The 18,521-nt window shown below is 38.6% G+C and overlaps 1 protein-coding gene across 12 annotated transcripts in view; it reads right to left on the bottom strand.

Moving 5' to 3' along the window:
- Nucleotides 1-17,039, bottom strand: part of BRIP1 (BRCA1 interacting helicase 1) — a 142,179-nt gene extending 125,140 nt beyond the window's left edge. For 5 of the 12 annotated variants that reach the window (XM_065573184.1, XM_042857897.2, XM_065573190.1 and 2 more), the window contains exons 1-6: nucleotides 16,821-16,945; nucleotides 14,752-14,883; nucleotides 13,420-13,531; nucleotides 12,150-12,344; nucleotides 9,737-9,885; nucleotides 8,337-8,462 (exon numbers count right to left, since the gene is read on the bottom strand). In XM_065573184.1, coding sequence (XP_065429256.1) covers nucleotides 8,337-8,462; nucleotides 9,737-9,885; nucleotides 12,150-12,344; nucleotides 13,420-13,531; nucleotides 14,752-14,844 — 675 coding nt within the window. In that variant the 5' untranslated portion in view covers nucleotides 14,845-14,883; nucleotides 16,821-16,945. Of the gene's footprint in view, nucleotides 1-8,336; nucleotides 8,463-9,736; nucleotides 9,886-12,149; nucleotides 12,345-13,419; nucleotides 13,532-14,751; nucleotides 14,884-16,153; nucleotides 16,730-16,820 lie in introns of those variants that run through there. The other 7 variants (XM_065573186.1, XM_065573188.1, XM_065573192.1 and 4 more) reach the window with 5 other exon arrangements.
- Between the last annotated feature and the right edge of the window lie 1,482 nt (nucleotides 17,040-18,521).

Here is an 18,521-nt window from a genome sequence, read left to right as displayed (position 1 = left end):
TCCTGGTTGGGATCTTTAAGTGCAACAACAAAAATAAATAATAACTATCAGTTCTTTTCATCTATACATTTCTTCATGTAATACATGACATATTTTAAGATTCTAAATTAATGGCACAGATGCTTAAGTTTACAAATGTTTTAGAGTTGTATTAAATTTCTTTATTAATAAAGAGAAAGCTTCCCCATCACCAAAAATTTAAATATGACAGATTCTTATGTTAAACTTAAGTCTTGCTCCTGCAACTAGCTCCATCCTGGGAGACCCATGCACCTATGCAGTGACAGTTACAGGATCAGGGTCTAAAACTGTACTAGATTCACCCAGAAGTGAAATTAAAATCTTAAGCCTGGTCTACATTTAACAAGTTTTACAGGCATGACTATATCAATAGTTTTGGTGTTGCTTTGTTGTTTTTTTTTTGTTTTGTTTTGTTTTTTTACCAACAGTTCTCCAGTAAAAGCCCTAATGCAGATGCTACTAGTATAAGCTCTATGCTGGTATAGCTTATTCCACTTTGGTCAAATGAAATAAGCTATACCCACGTAAGCACTTTTATACTGATCTGTGTGCACATCGGGGTTTTTTTGTCTATTTAACTATGCTGGCAAAGTTAAAGCAGAAATTTTTTTAAATGTAGATGAGGCCTTACTATTCCAGAACTGCCTGTTGCTATCAAACATAAATTCCCCCTTAAAATATCCCCGATTTAAAAAAAAATTAAAGGTCATAGTTGGTAAATAATTTCATGCCCTTCCACTTTTAAAAATAAACCAATGTCCTTTAAAAAAATCATTCTGCTCCCTCTTCAGCTGTAGCTCAAAAACTGTTCTAATGTTGCTTTGAGAGATCACACAATTCCACAAATATGCAAAAGTATTATAAAGTGCTACATGGCATGGTTCTATTTGTAGGACACATTCTCATCAGAATACAAAGTAAAGCGCATAATGTATCATGATTACTGATGGGATTTCAATAAAACCCATAATGTAGATAAAAAACAGCAAGTACATGAAATGCTTGCTCTACAGAGGAGTTTCAAGACATGGTTGAAAGCCAGTAAGAATGAAGAATCTATCTAGACCATTATAGCACCTCTCACTTTTGTCTCTATTTCTGGGCAGCAAAGCATGTTTTAGATTCATTGCCGACTGAAGTGTACTTCAACAAAAATAGGAATGTAACTGGAGGATACTTTAGTGATTTTTCTCAAGACCTTTTCAGTGGGATCAAGGGAAACTATTATATTTAGGAAATTACCTTAATTTTCCCTTTAATAATAGAGAAAGCATATATTTTACAACTCCTCTGCTAGATTGATTCCCCCCATACCATTCAGAGCTATGCAAATGGAAACTCTTCAGAGTAACTACGTCCTCCAAAAGCCAAAATGTTTTTTTTCCAAAGACTGTGATCAAGGCCATGTTATTGAACTTCCGGGAATCTCTTACCATTTCAACGTTGAAAAAAATCACATATTAAGATGGGAAATTATTTATTTAGGTAAACTGGCCAATTTATAGTGCTCTGCACTCCCCTTCAGGAGAATCAAGACCAATTCCAATTTCTGCAGGATAGATTCTTGTGCTAGCAGATGCTAAAAGTCTTTCTGAAACTATGCATTCAGTTCCTAAGAACGGTGAGTATCTTGCATTGCTCAATAGTTACTTTGTTGGACTGTGATATTGAGAGGCTTCTAAGTGTCAGCCATAGCTAGAATAATAGTGGCCTGATGTAGGGCCTTTGGGAGACTGCACAGCAATTTAGTAAAGCAGGGGACTAGGAATAAGGAAGACTGAGTTCTATTGCTGATTGCCACATGCATCCTTCTAGTCTTTGATAAATCGTGTACTCTCCCCTTTACCTCAGTTTATTCATCTGAAAACAGGAATAACATTCACCCACCATCATAAGAAGTGTCTTTCTATCCCAGAGCTACAGAAAAACACTAATATGTATCATTATTATGGTCAAGTAGAGCTGGCCTAAAAATTTGCAGCAAGAGTAAGCCCCCAAACTCCCAAGGGGGTAGAGACAGAGAAACACAGGACTGTGAATTTCCCCTCTAGTTTCTCTGATGGAAGAAGGAACTCTTCAGTGAGTTGATTTTCCATCTGGCCTTGTTACCAGAAAGCGGAAGAAGTGGAGGAAATTGGGCTGCACATCCCTGAGATTTTGCATGGAACTCCAACAACAGTTGTTTGTGCTTAAGGCCAGCCCTGCAGTCATTGAGTATAAAACAGAGGGGAAATAAATAGGGATCCTCAATGCTCAGAGGACTGCCTCATCTCCCCACCCCGCTATTCTCAGAATGAGAAAAGAAAGGAAAAATATTAGACTCAAAGAGCTTTAAAAGTTACCGTGGTATTTTTCATTTATGAAACAATGCCAGGAAAATGTTGTCTTGTATAGCCTAATATAATGAAAAGCCTGAGACAGCCAAGTGACATTTAGGGTATGTTTACACTGCAAATAAAAACCCACAGCTGGCCTGTGTCTGCTAACTCAGGTTCGTGGGGCTCGGGCTAAAGGACTGTTTAATTGCAGTGTAGACATTTGGGCTCAAGCTGCAGGCCCGGACCTGAACCTCTACACCGCAATTAAACAGCCCCTTAGCACAGCGAGCCTGAGTTATCTGATCTGGGCCAGCCATGGGTGTTTAACTGCAGTGTAGAGATACCTTTACTTACTGTCCACCAAACATATTGGTTACCTGTACTTAAAAATCCTAGATATGCTGACTGACCACTATGCCTGAGCTGAGGCTGACCGGAAATCTGGCCTCCCTTGTAAATGCCAAGTGGCAGGGGGGAGAGAGGGTGATCTCACTATTCTGTCTGTTTACTCTACTACATTTCTAAATTCTTCTGGCTCTGCTCAGTCAGTTACCTGGAGGACTGTCTGTAACAAGAATACACATAGATAACCATTTTTCAACCACAGGTCAGATATTCTAATCTACTAAAATACCCAGGATTCTGAATTGTGTGTGATTAACAGCCTGCCAAATACAGGTTAATTAAAAATATATTTTATGTAATCAAAATAAGCCACATGGTCTTGTTGGCCAACCAGATTTGAGATTCAGATTCTCATTAGGCAAGTCATCTTTCAATTAAAAAACAAAAACACACACGCACCTTTCCTAGCCTGTTTTGAAACATTTTCACCATTTCATTAACCACCCAATCAATTACACTAAGCAGTTTTCACAGAATTCTGTACTGCAAAATATCTGTGATTCAAGGAGCATCTTAACTGGCTGTTCAAAAAAGGAGTTAATTAAATTTCTGCAGACTTCACATTAATTTATCCACATGTAAAACTTGAAAGATCCTAATGGCAAAAGGGGTTTATTGCTTGATAATCTCACTCTTACATGATTAGAGGCTCTCAACTGTGTTTTTTGCTTTACAGTGGCCCGGGGGGGTTGAATGGTATGCCTCATTGCCTGAATGTAAGGAAATAAAAGGGTAAGTATGTGTGTTGCTACTTGGTGGAACAATCATCAGCATCTTCCCAAGCAATGTTGATCTGTATACACTGATAGTTAGGGAAGAAATGTTCTCAGTTTCCATGTGCTTTTATTATAATATTTGATGCAGTTTATCAACATCTGCAGCCATTTCAGATGATGCTATAATGACCATTTGTCAATTTGTTTGCTATGTACTTTACTTGCATATGCCTTGATATTTTTAGCTCTTGGAGCAGAGGTATCATCATTTCTGTGGTACATTCTGCCTATTGTAAGGCACTGTGTAATATTATTTATTCTCTAAATAAATAATAATGTTTATCAAGGAATAGTTTACACTTCCTTTTCTTGCCATCATAAAACATTCTATTGTTTTTATGTCAATATTTTTGAAGAGACCACCCTCTTCCTATTCATTATAGTATCACTACTACTATCCATTAACACAAATCTCTCTCTAAAAATAGATTGCAACTTCTCATTCACAGCTGATAACTACTTATACCATTATTTTTAGCACAATCATATTAATGAGGAAGAGAAATTGTTCCACATATCCTCGATCCAGCAAATATTCCCAACTACAGCCCTTCCCACAAAAGCAACAAGGAAATTAGGTATCTGTTAAATTGAAAGATAAAAATATACTGGAAGTCTAGTCAGATCTAGTGGCAAACTCAAATCTCATCTGTTTTAAACAACCATAATGGACTCTATTTCTTTAGTAGTTCAGAGCTGCACCTTAGATTTCAAAATATATATATAGCCTCAAACTTTGAGCCCAAATACAGACTTCTAAGCAGCTTCAGAATTTGTTTTTTTCGCTTTTGATTTCTAGAAGAACCATAAGAAATGTGGAGGAAAAGTTGATACATTTATCCAGAAATATGATGTGCTACAACACAATTACATAATTCTCAAATTTTTGGAATCCTTCCACTATACAGCATTTCACCCTTTTGTGTCCTCCAAAAACCCCATCACCTGATATGGATGTCTCATTTTCCATATTAATTTTACTTTTTAGAGCTTGACATTTAAATAATTAATTCGTTAATAATGCTGCTATTGTGCACCCATTCATTATCTAACTTAGTTCATCATTTTTTCCTGCCTTCCAGAGTCCTGAACTAAAATAATCAAACTCCAAGGTGGCAATTGTGAACTGGATTTTAAATTATTTTAAAACCAAAAATTATTTAGGAGGAAGTTAAACAGAGACTTTAAAATCTGAGACACCTGTGTCTTGCAAACTTAAGAATTTCAAAAGACTTACTGAGACCAACTTCATAGGGTTCAGCTTTGTTCTTTCAGGAATAGAACACAAAAATTGCAGTATTTGCTTCCAGTGCCAATGACATTCCCAGAAAAGTACAATGAGAGAAAGTTTTTCATATTTACCATGCCAGAATACATTTAATGGTTTCTTTTTTATATTACATAAGATGTGTCCAAATAGGTCTTCAAACTTTGCACCCATGAATTTTCCCCCTTCACTGTTAATCCCAAACACATCCTCTGTCTTGTTTTAGATGATCTTACTTTTCCTGACTTTAGGAGGTGCCAAATTTGTATCCAATACTAGCTTTTTCACCACCACAGAAGACCAGAGGCATAAATGTATCAGACTTCATCAACGCCCAAGAGTGAGACTACGCAAATTGTTACCAAATCTGGAAAGCATAGCCACAAACATGGGCCCAAAGTTTCTGGGCTTCATTATTATTGCTTGAGTAGCCTTCCAGACATCAACAAGATTATTCAGATACTAAGCATTATTTCTGTAAGTATTTGCAAGATGAGGCCTATAGATGGCATATTATAATGCACTGCTCAAATGTTAACCCAAAAGTAATATAGATTTCCTTCTGATGCAAAGGAAAATAATAGATAATTCTCTTATTCAGTGTGGGTTTTTTTTAATTATTTTAATGTAAGTAGTAAATTATCTTAAAAATGAGTTGCAAAATGCTCCTCAAACACTACGAATTCTTAGTTACTGTCACTACTTATAAAAAATTCTAGAACCTCTAAACCATCTTTCAATTTTTTAAGCAAATCCACAACACTGTCCGCTTCAATGTGAAGGTCAATAAAGCAAGAAAAGCTTTTATTTGAAAACCAACAGCACACTCTGCTGGCCTTCAGATTTCACAATGCCAACTGATTTCAGTAGCATGAGGCATTTAAAAATGCCACTTGAAAACCTCTGAAGCTTTCCAAAACAATAATAAAATGTACTGCCCGTTAAAATGAACAAGAGTACTGGTTCTCTTTTGTAAAAAAGAAAATAATTAACTACCAGTATTTTACATTAGTATTACAACTTTTGGTTTGTTTTGTAGTTCAAAAAGGCAGGTGCAAACTGGACCCAGAAGTGTACAGTTAAAATAAAAAATAATGTTTAAGTCATTGTTCATAAAGATGTATACAAAGGGTCTGAGAGTGTATCAGACAGAGAAAAGAGGCTCCAGCTGGTCATCAGCTCAGGGGTGTTTCCAAAGACTGACTGATTCTTCTATCAGGATTTTAATACACTATGAAATGCAAATGACTATTTTATTCTAGTGCTGGATTACCTAGAGATGCATATTACCTGGGAATTACTTAAAAGTCCAAAAGACAAATGGGAAGGAGAGAGTATCCATGGGAGTTTTGAACAAGGGAAAGATTCTCCTCTCCTCTCGTGTTTGTCTGCCAAACCCATGCAGCTCTTCACTCTCATCCGACTTTTTAGCACTGGTAGCGACCACTCTGGCATAGCCCTTCAATAAGAATTCATGCGAATGCCATTAAGTAGCCTCACATATCATTGAGGTGATCCAACTTTCCTGCATCAGCGCTGTAGGACTGACTTTAGGAATGTCTCATTCTTTTTATTTTGGTTTAGCTTGAACAATGTTGTTATTACTTCCCCGCCCTCCACCACCTCCCTCCTAATAAAAAATGAAGAAAACTCAAACACCAAAAATTGCAACAAATTTCCAGTGGGGAACTCTGCAAATACCACTGCATATTTCTGAGTCTGTTTCCTTTAAGAAACTTGCATTTTCTTGGAAGTTCTGCTAGGAAAAGTGACAATTTGTAACAATGTTAGAAAACAGTAATCAGTTTTAACTTTTTAGGCACCTGTGCCTCTTTACAAAACAAGTTTTATCAGACACAGAACAATTATCAGACAAACAGATGAACATGATTTGCTGGGGGAAGAGTCCACACAGCTTTGTAAAGGGAAATCATGCCGCACCAATCCATCAGAATTCTTTCAGGTTGTCAGCAAACACGGACAAGGGTGATACAGTGTAATTGAACTTTCAGAAAGCTTTTGACAAGGTCCCTCACCAAAGGCTCTTTAGCAAAGCAAGGAGTGAATAAGAGTGAAGGTTCTCTCATGGATCAGTAATTGGTTAAGAGATTGGAAACAAAGGGTAGGAATAAACAGCCAGTTTTCAAAGTGCCCCAGGGACAGTGCTGTTCAACATATTCATAAATGATCCGTAAAAAGGGATAACCAGCATGTTTTCAAAGTTTGCAGATGATACAAAATTACTCAAGATAGTCCAAAGCAGACTGTGAAGAGTTACAAAGGGATCTCTCAAAACTGGGTGGCAGGGCAACAAAATGGGAGATGAAATTCAGTGTTGATAAATGCAAAGCAATGGACTTCGGAAAACAATCTCAACTGTACAAACAAAATTATGTGATCTAAATTTGCTGTTACGACTCAAAAAAAAGAGATTGGAGACATCATTGATATTTCTTTGAAAACATCTGTTCAATGTGCAGCAACAATCAAAAAAGCTAACTGAATGTTAGGAACCTTTAGGAAAGGGATAGTTAATAGGACAGAAAATTTCATAATGCAATAAGAGAGAATTGGAAAAGGTACGGAAAAGAGCAACAAAAATTATTAGGGATATGGAACAACTTCCATATGAGGAGAGATTACAGAGAGACTGGGATTGTCCATCCTGGAAAAGAGATGACTGAGGGGGTATGTGATAGAGGTCTATAAAGCCGTGAATGGTATGGAAAGTGAATAAGGAAGCGTAATTTACACCTTCACTCAACACATGAACCAGGGGCCATCCAATGAAATTAATAAGCAGCAGGTTTAAAACAAACATAAGGAAGTACTTCTCGACACAATGCACAGTCAACCTATGGAACTTGTTGTCAGGGGATATTGTTAAGGTCAAAAGTATAACAGGGTTCAAAAAAGAATTGGATATGTTAATGGAACATAGGTCCATCAATGGCTATTAGCCAAGGTGGTCAGGGGCACAACCCCATTCTCTGGGTGTCCCTAAAGCTTTGATTGCTAGAAGCTGGGACCAGACAACAGGGGATGGATCACTCAATAAATTGCGCTGTTTTGTTCACTCCCTCTGAAGCATCTGGCACCAGCCACTGTTGGAAGACAGGATACTGGGCAAGACGGCCCATTAGTCTGACCCAATATAGCAATTTTTTATTTTTTTAAGTGGGCTACTTCTTCAAATAAAAGCAAGACAAGACAGCAACATCCTACCTCCAGCACACAAACAAAAAGGGAGACAAAAAAGCCTTCAGCCTTGCCCAAAAGGATTCCACAGAAGTACTCGGACTAACAGTGAGAGGAAAGAGCATTCCAGAGATGCAAGCGTTTACCAGAAGACTTTCCCTCCAGTCCTTTCTAGACTGCATCATGGGATGAACCAGCAAAATAACTTAAAGATTCTAGATCCTGATGCAGCAGGATGCTTTCTGAAAATCATCTTGTAAACTGGCCTTTCATGCACAATTTCTTTATAGCAACAAAATTTGTCTTTGTTACTGGAACTAATAAGTGGCCTACAAGACCCGTGCTACTTACTGTTTTTGGAGAGAAAGCAGCAATTTTTTCTGAGTGAACAGTCAGTTCCCCATTTCTTCGCTGTTGATAAACTTCCAAAGCATCAACAAACTGGACTCCCTTTGCAAAACAATGACGTTTTCTTACCTGTTAGGAAAACATGCAACACTCAAATGTACAACAACAGACAAAGGTGTGGCATTAAATCAGAGCTAAACTAGTGGTCAAACGTTACTGTTACAATTTTTATTTTTTCTTCATTCTGTGCCTGTTTCAGAAACTCAGTGCATTGTTAATACCCATCAGTTTAACCACATCTAGCATAAGCTAACCAAAAATTAATAATTTAAGAAAAGTTACTATAACATTTGTACATCTTGGTTATCAAGACAAATATACAGCTTAATAATGCTTTTTAAAAAAAATCATTTTGTTTTGCTAAATAAAAGCAATAAATTAATATGATCAATTTCTATAATTTTGGAGTGATATTTTATTGAGCCTTCTTTGGACAAAACAGTTAATGAAATAACACTATACCACCACCAGCACCACCCCTACAGACTCCTCAGTCACACAAGGACTTTGGTAAGCAAAATTTACATCTAGTTTCAAAGATGAAAATGGATGTTTATGTTGATGTACTTGTTAATCATAACAACAAGGAGTCTGGTGGCACCTTAAAGACTAACAGATTTATTTGGGCATAAGCTTTCGTGGGTAAAAACCTCACTTCTTCGGATGCATCAGTGATTATTTCCCATTGTTATAGGTTTTGATAAAACTAGTATAATTATTGTACAGACATACAATAGAAATATCCATAATATGAATGGCAAGGAAAAAATCCAACCCATGGTAATTACTCTTCAAAAAAGTTAAAAGTAGTTCTCTGATACAAAATTAAAACACAATACAATGATGACTAGAGTGCATCTCAGTAATATAAAAAACAATTAAGGAACTTGTAATACCAATATTGACAATGTAACACAAACTTTAGAGAAATTTCATCCCATGTAAAAAGCTAGTGATAAGAATTTGGCAGGATATCAATAGGCATTAGATTTTTAGCACATATGTGGAAGGGCATTTTCATGCCTAAGAATTCTTTTCTTTGTCTTAACGTTTAAGAACAACTATTGGTGAGTAGGCTTCATAGAGACAGAGTGTTTAAATTCTCCATTTACTAGCATACATCAAGTAATTTATCTGCATAACAAGTTATTGTGAAAATCAAATACAACAATGGATTCCTTTGTAACAAGTATTAGTAAAAATGAAGAAAAAAAGTAATAATCTAATTTATGGCTGTGACATGACCAACTAATCTCTACTTCTAGCACTAAAATGTTGATTGATATTTGACAACTTTGTTCGGCTATGCCTGGATTATTTTACTGCCAATAAACTTTGCTCACCTGCTGCTCAGTTTCTAATAAACGTATCCTTTTCCTGTCCACTTGAAAGTCGTCATTTTCATCTCTATGTAAAGATGCCCATTTCTTTGCAGATAATTTTGAAGACAGTGTGACTTTTGCATTATGTTCTGTAACAGGAGTATTCATTACTACAAGTGTATTAAATAAATGTAAATAATATTTCCAGTCATGAAACTTATTCAGAAAAAATAGTTTAGACTCAAGGTGGACTATAATATTGGTAGTCCTTTCTGGACCCCATCTTCCCTCACTGCAATGCAGACAAATTTATATAGGAAGAACCATTACTTTAGGATTTTACTACTATGCAACATGGAAAAAATGGTTGGTCTAAGGGAGGCCTCCTAACAGAAGAAACGTAACAAGCATTGCACTAGCTATTAGTTTCCCTTCTAAAATTGATTTTGGCTATACTGGTAAGGAAAAACCAGCTATTTAATCCTTACAATATTTTTAGAGGGTCTGTCACAGCAGATAAAGCTTTAAAGTTTCTTATATGTAAACATGTCTCTTAGCTTTCCACTGATCTTTTATCATTGTCCCTGCTATTGTGGCTAAACACAAGAGATTTTTACTTTCTAACAGCAATGATTATATCCTGTTCATAGCTCACATCCTTACACTAAAAATCACAGGCACCGACTTTCTTCTTTCCAGATGGGTGCTCCACCCCCACTCCGCCATTTCCTCCAAGGCCCCACCCTCTTGCCACCTCTTCCTGCCCCTTTCCATCCCTACTCTGCCTCCTTCCCCCCAGTGCCTCCCGCCTGCCGCCAAACAGCTGATCAGCGGATGGCTAGAGGGTGCTGAGCACCCACTATTTTTTTTTCATGGGTGTTCCAGCCCCGGAGCACCCACGGAGTTGGCACCTATGACTAAAATCATAATGCAGAACTGCAACAGCAAAATCATTGAAATGGCCACAGATTGCCATCAGTAACAGAGGAATATGACTTCATTGTAGAATTAGGCATAAAGAAAGATTAGACTGCAGTAGAAGTCAGCACAAGGGTCATCTAGTCTAACCCTCTGCCGAGATGCAGGATTTGTTGTGTCCAAACAATCCAAGACAGATGGCTCCAGCCTCCTTTTGAAAACCTCCAGAGAAGGAGTTTCCACAACCTGCTTAGGCAGTCTGTACAATTGTCCTACTGTTGTTACAATTCAGAAGTTTTTACTGAGATTTAATCCAAGATTTTGTTAGTCAATATTGTACTTAGCACAGAAATTATATGAGAAGCCAGGGATGGCAACCTCATTCCAATAAATCTCTCATCTGTGTCAGTCAGGTTTGTTTATTATTATTATTAAAAGGGATACCGCCAACTTGAAATCTAGTCACCTTTTCTTTAAAAAAAAATATATATATAGATATGTTCAGGTACTACACCTATCCTAGTCCCCTGCCAATTTTTCATTGTTTTACAAATCACATCTTCATATTTTCTCAATGCTCTTCTACTCCCTGTTGCTAAGTGAAAGTCCCACAGTAATAACAGGAAAAATGCCTACACAGGAAAAGCGCTGCCAACTGACCATGTAAGAGTGCTGTCAAATGCATAAAGAAAACAAAATGAGAAAATAATGAGACATTCCTGTCACCCCCTTTCAGCTAAAGCTATCTTAGGTGTATCCTTTCACAACAATGGGCAAAACACTTTCAGGGAGAAGTGCAGTTTAAAGCTGACTTTTACACCAAAGGCTAGGACCAAAAGAAAAAAAATGTGCCATCTATTTATACAATGACCCTGGTACTTGCTGCTGAGAAAAACTGGCAAGATCACATGGACATAGTGGATTACACTCAATAGCAAAAGCCATGGGTAAAATACTTCATTGCAAAAGCACAATAGTACTCCTTCACTGAAATCCTGTGAATCACATAGGGAAAAGAAGAGGAGGCTTCAAATGAGGGTGTTCCCAGTATGCAAACTCCCAATTATCTACTTCCCCAGCATTCCAAATTCCAGAAGTTAATATTTAACAGTTAGTAAAAACTGTAAGGTACTCGTTTCTGAGTCAAGGTTTCTTTTGGTAGACTGGATTATAGTGCAGTGCTAGAGACCTCATGGGGAGCTGACTATAGGCTCCTGAACTTCAAACTAGTAAGAAGCAATGCAGGAGAACACTTGCAACCACTACTGACCATAAGAGACCATAAACACGCTCATCTGTAGGGCTATCCTATGACATATTTTTGATTTGGACACTTGGAAGGAAGGGGGAACTTTAAAGCCAGGAGCCATTAATGACCCAGAAAAAAGGTGGTGGGTGAAAGCATGATGAAAGTAGCACTCTTGATAAGTTGTTGACTCGTGTGGCATTGGCAATCATAGGAGAAATGAGAACAGCCATATGAGATGTCCACCCCCCAAAAAAAATAGAAAGTTACCTTTGTCTGTTGATGGTGTTTCACTTTTTATGGAAGTTGCTGCTTTACAATTAGTGAAAGAACAAGAAGCACCTTGGTTCACATCTGCAGTAGTGTCAGTAGTCACAGTCTGGGAATGGCATCTACAGTGACATGGCAATGAAGTCTCTGGTTTTTTGCATTCCTTTTCACATGAGAACTCATCCAGTGACTTCTCTACAAATAGGACAGGAGAAGGTCATTCATCTTCGGTTATAAAAGCATAACTACAGAGCCATATTGCAGAAGTAGGCTCTCTCCATACTGTAGGAATAATTAGATAACAGTAGATTTTGTCAGCACTATAACTTGTAGTCACTGGGTCCACAACAGTTGCACACCTTTACAAAACAGATATATGGAAGTCATTTACAGAAACCCTACCCATTCAGCTATAAAAAAAGTATAATAGGCCCTTTGAGTTAATACTAACCACAATCTTAATCAATAGAGTAAGCATTATACAGGAAGGAAAAAGACACACATATATAGTTAAGATCCATCGCAGTTCCTCTGAATGGGTATACCAGACATACTAAACCATAGTATATAAGGTTGTACGCTAGTATAAGAAAAACTGAAAAATTATCTAATTTAGCAGGTTTTGAGTCTTAGCCAGAAATAAGGACATTATCTCCACTGCATAAAGAAAACACATGTAAACTCAGTTTTCCCCAATGAAGGCAGCACAAACTCTTTCAAACAGTAAAACAGAGGAAGACTTGTTAATATTGCTATATACTAATTTGGGCTTGCACTTTGATCTGGTCCATTAGTAAATTATGGGTGCAGTCTGTATTGTGTAATTTACTTAGATTATAAGCCTTTTGGCTAGGGACTTCGTCGTCCTCTATGTATTGTACAGACTAAGCATACTATGAAAACTCAATAAAGAATAATAGTCAAAACAATTACAATAATTTACAGAGCTGGAAAAACACATTTTCCAGTTCAAAATGTCATATAATTTCAGATAAGCAATAACATTTTCTTTAAATATGCTGATATTCATATTACCACCTTAATATAACATTCAAAGCCATATCCATTTTAATATGAAAATAACGCTGATTAGGTCTACTATCTTGATTCTCCATAAAGCTGGCATCAACCATTGGCATAAGGACTGACAAGATTTGGGTCCATTCCTAAAACTAGATTTTTGAGGTTGTCCACAGAACTAATGTATCTATTAATGCAGACAATCCTTGCTAACTGAAACTGGGCATATGGGCATTTTGAGATAACTTACCATGCAGAGACTGCTGCCATGACAATACAGAACAAAGTAACGCCAAACTTTTACCACTTCCTGTGGGGCTCTCCAACAAACAATGTTGCCTGGAATTTAACCCCTTAACAATCTGTAAGGAAAAAAATAAAAAGTTAACAGCTCAGAAGAATTAACAAGTAAATTTTCATGTCTCTGGGAGGAGGAGGAGTCCATATATATCACACTCCCATTAGCAAAGTGCAGTAAGTCTTCTGTGTCAGCAACAAGACAGTAACTAAGAAAGAAGGTGAAGAACATCTCTAGCTGAAACCACAGGCTTTTTTTTTTTTTAAAAGGCAAGCTGAAAGTAATTTCCTAAATGGAATTTGACGAGGTGCTCAGAAGTTCATACTTTTGAAAAAAAACTCACAAGACCACAAGTGGTCATTAGGTCTTGGTTTTCTCTCAGCTACAGACATTTGCAACATCTCTCACTATACTGGAACATAGGTTCAGTAGTGACTCAGATGGGACTGTTGACTTCCTCCCCATATAGCAGCAACACCTGATCAAGGGCTTGTCTACATTTGAAATGCTGCAGCTGCACCGCTGTAGTGCTCCACTGTAGACACGACCTGTGCCAATGGGTGGGATTCTCCCACTGGAGTAAGTGATCCACCTCCCTGAGAGGCGGTAGCTACGTAAATGAAGAATTCTTCAACCTACACTATCTACACCGAGGTTAGGTCATCTTAACTACGTCGCTCAGGGATGTAGATCTTTCACACCGCTGAGCGATGTAGCTGGGTCAACCTAAATTTTTTGTGTAGATCAGGCCCAAGTCAAAATCTGTTTATCCTTAATGTCACAGGAGCAAAGAATGATGGCAGGCCATTAAATACTTCCTTGTCGTAATTGAAGTTTTATATTTAATAACATGTGGAAGATAAAACATCTACTCCCTCAATAAAATGAAAACTTACTGGGTTGGTACGGTATCTTTTGATCAAAAGATGGCAGGCATTTTGCTGAAGCCTTCCCTTTCTGCATTTGCAATATCAAATAACTCTTAATACATAATCTCTAGTTAAATAGGCATACATTATGGGCACACCTATTTAACAAGATATTTAGTATAAAAGTTTAGGAGTATGTATTCATCCTAATACTCCAAAAATATAACTGAGCTCTCCCCCACATATATGTAAATACGGCATGTTGTTGCTTGTATTGTAATGGAAACACTGGAGGTATTGAAGGTTCTGAATTCATATCTAAATTCCCTTTTAAACTTTTAATTTACTACAGGTTCAAAATTATAACACTACATAAACTATTAAATCAATAGATTTTAATGACAAGTCTACTTACTGCATTCATCATAGCAAGCTGTGAAGGGTAAGCCTTGCAAGGAAAGATAATCTTCACCCCACCAATGGTATATTCTGACACTACCGAAGACATTGTCAGGGTTCTTTTCCCTTATTTATTTCAAGTTTATGTCTGCAATACAAATGAAAAATTTTGACAAATCAGTTCTACCTCAGCAGTTATCAGAAATCTGCAAATAACATAAGGCACCAGATAAAACTGAGTATAAACTGTTAAGGTGATTTGGGGATTAGGTGGTTCAGGATATTGGCTATGGTAAGAATATAGTGCTTTACACCTATAGGTCACCAGTTCAAATTTAGCCCATCTTAGTAATGACAGCAAGTTATTACCATCTGATGATTTTTCTGTAACTTAAGTGATAGAATAATAATTACTAACATACTATATGTATTATCTTTTGGAATATAATCACTCAAACTGGACTTTGGCCAGGATATTAGATTAGCACCCCAAGTCCTGTGAATAGCACTTTGGGATCTTTAATAGTCACAAACAATCAGTTCCTCAGTTTTACAAACCCACCCTAGTTAGCTTGAACCCCAAGACAGTGCATCCTGTGGTAATATGGCTGAGAAGAATGGTTTCCAGATAAGATTTTCTATCTTTATAGCAATTTATAAACATTACAAGGGACACTATACATTTAAAAATAAAATGTTTTAAATAAACATTTCTTATTTATGTTACTAATAATGTAATTATTAAAAGAGAAAATATAATTTACTTGTCACTATTTACAGTGATAACTTCTTGCACATCGCTCACTTTGGACAATGAAAAATAAGTTGAAAATTGTATATAGTCAGTTTCACTTTCATGTTCAAAAGATGCAATGTTTGGATTTCAAACATTAAGGGGAAATATAGGGTAGCTTGTTTAAAAATAACTGTTCACTATATTTTTTTTAAGGTTGAGGAAACAATTCCCACTGGTGTTAGGTTATACAAAAAGCTTCTTTTTACAAAGTTAATATTTGGGACCAAATTTAGCAACATCCCTTTCACTGATTAATTCCCTAACTGAAAGGTCTCAGTGGACCACCATGACAATTGTTATGATGCCGCATCATCATAAACAATCTCAGAGGAAGGAATCTAACTTAAAAAAAAAAGGGAGGACTGTTACCCTCAAATTACAACCTAACCTTGCCCCCCCAAAAGGGACAGTCCCGTCCCAAGTTTAGAAAGCTTTTCCTCAAATATACTCAGAAAGTCCCACCGTCCCTCTTAAGCAAAACCAATTATTTTTATTGTGCCTAAAGTTTGCTAAACTTGCTTTATGCAAGGAAACAAGGTCCCTAGCTGAAGCGCTTCAGCTCTAACTAGACAAACACACAGCCGAAGACTGCAGGGAGCGGGATGTAGAAAGGGAAACGAACCTAGCAGGACGCTGGTCCCCGGCTTATTCAGCCCCGGTCTCTGTTGATATTTTTGTTTTTGCTATTGACAAACAGTAAAAAGTTTTGTATCGATATTTACGCCCTAGTGAAAAGTTTGTGTCCGGGCCATCCGAACTGAGCCTGGCGCAGCTTTTTTGGGGGGGGGGGGGGGCAAGAGGATTAACACGTTTCTTTGCTTTTTTATTTTCTTCTTCACTTCACACACTCCCCCCCCCCCCCCCCAAAAAAAAACATGGCAAATGGCGGGGAGGGTGGAGAGAGATTGCAGAGATTCCCCCCCACGGTCCTCCCTCCACCCTGCAAAAGGAAGTGTGCAGGGGCCTCCCCCAGTTCCCTGGCCAGAGGGGAGATAGACCCAGGGGTCTCTCCCGTACGACCCCCCCGCCCCGGGGGGGAGATATTGCTGGGGCGCTACATGCTTCCCCCAACCCGCACCAGCGGCCCATCGCCGTGAGCTCTCCCCGGGCCGGGGCAAGGGGAAATTCCCGTAGCTCCCCCCCCCCCCCGAGAGTGAAAGGAAGTCGGTCTCCCACAGCGAACGCCCGCCCCGCCTCCATTTTGAATGCCCCCCCGCGGCAGCTGGACCCGCCCCCCGGCCCGTGTCCACAGGGTGGCAGGAGCCTATCCCACTGCCCGGGCCGGTTACCTCAGGGGGCAACTCCAGCGGCCCTTGAGTTTCTTCGAGCCTTCGCGCCTCCAGCTCAGCCTAGCCCCCCCACCTTCCACACACCAATCACAGCTGACAGGAAGGCGCTCCGCCGCAGCCAATCAGCAGCCTCGTCAGCCAACGAGCTCCCGCCTCCAACCCTCGCTGCTGGAGCCAATCACGGAGGCCCATACTGGTGCCCAGCAGGTTCCTTTAGTTGCCTAGGTAACAAAGCGCAGGGGGTGTGACTGATCCCTGCCCCGCCCAGGCTCCTTTTCCGGAGTGGGAGGGGCTCCTCCCCTTAAACTGAGACCGTAATGGCCAAGGTGTGCTCGCATCAGGACCACATGGTGGCCAATGGTGGCACAAAGAGACGCACTGGACCTGCCCCTACTTGGCCAGGGAGTCTTCATGTCTGGGCCTGCAAGGTCACAGCAGGGGGCCGGTCCCCCACAAGAACTGTACAGCACGAGGCAGTGCTGTGCCATCACTGAGTGCACAGGGTGACCATCATCCATTTGTAAATGCTGTCACTTAAGCAGGCCTCATAGCCATGTCCGTGCTGTCAGTCATTTGCTGTATTAGGCTGTAGTGACATCTTGTGGGGCATTGCTCTGAAAAGCTTAAGTGTTCCTCGCTGGGGCAGATAGGCTAGCATTTGCTTCTATAAATCAGGGGGTTTGGGTTGATGGCTTTTTCCCCCCCTTAAACACTCATTTCCCCTGCGCAACTGAGGTCCACATGCATAGACAGGCACACTATCTTGTTCAATATATTTAAATTTAGTTGGTTTTGCATTGTACTAAGTATAAAGACAACTAACGATTCCGGCTGTTTGATTCAGTTATTTATACAGAATAGTGCTTTACAGACAAAGAGAAGACATTTCTGTCCTAACCTTAACTGTAAGTAGGGAAAAAGAAGAAGAGGAGTACTTGTGGCACCTTAGAGACTAACAAATTTATTAGAGCATAAGCTTTCGTGGACTACAGAAGAAGTGGGCTGTAGTCCACGAAAGCTTATGCTCTAATAAATTTGTTAGTCTCTAAGGTGCCACAAGTACTCCTCTTCTTTTTGCGGATACAGACTAACACGGCTGCTACTCTAAAACCTGTAAGTAGGGAGAGAGAGCTAAGCACACACACTGGCAAAAAACGAACAAGGTTGTGAATTCAGAGAGATACACACACAGGAAAAAAAAAAAAAAAAAGTATATTTGACCAGAGGGCAGACAAAGTCAGTGCTAGTGCTGAGGCAGGATACTTCCAATCAGTCCATCCATTTTTTGACTTGGTCTATAAAAATATCTTAATATTACTATTTGAATAGCAGTAAGTATGCTAACTATCATATATGCAGATAGTTATTTGATTAACCAGACTTTGCAACACATCCGTCTTGCACCTGTTCATGCTCTAACCATACCAGGTCTTCCCTACCCACTTTGGACAGTATTGTATGTAGTGCCTCAGGCTCCCAGACCATGAAAGTGATTAGCCTATATGATGAAAGATCAAACAAAATACAGACTATAATACAAACCAGTTACAAAATTCATATATTAGTAATATTGCTGTTCACTTTTTCTTTTTAAATAGCTAGTAACTGTGCAGGGAGTGGATGGCTCAGGGACTGGCAAAAGGCTACATGAATGATGTTAGTTTAAGTCAAGCCCAAATCACTAGTATCCAAAAGTCTTGG

The sequence above is a fragment of the Chrysemys picta genome, chromosome 19, assembly GCF_011386835.1.
Source record: "Chrysemys picta bellii isolate R12L10 chromosome 19, ASM1138683v2, whole genome shotgun sequence".
Taxonomy (NCBI): Eukaryota; Metazoa; Chordata; order Testudines; family Emydidae; genus Chrysemys; species Chrysemys picta.
This window is presented reverse-complemented; position numbering and strand designations above follow the sequence as displayed.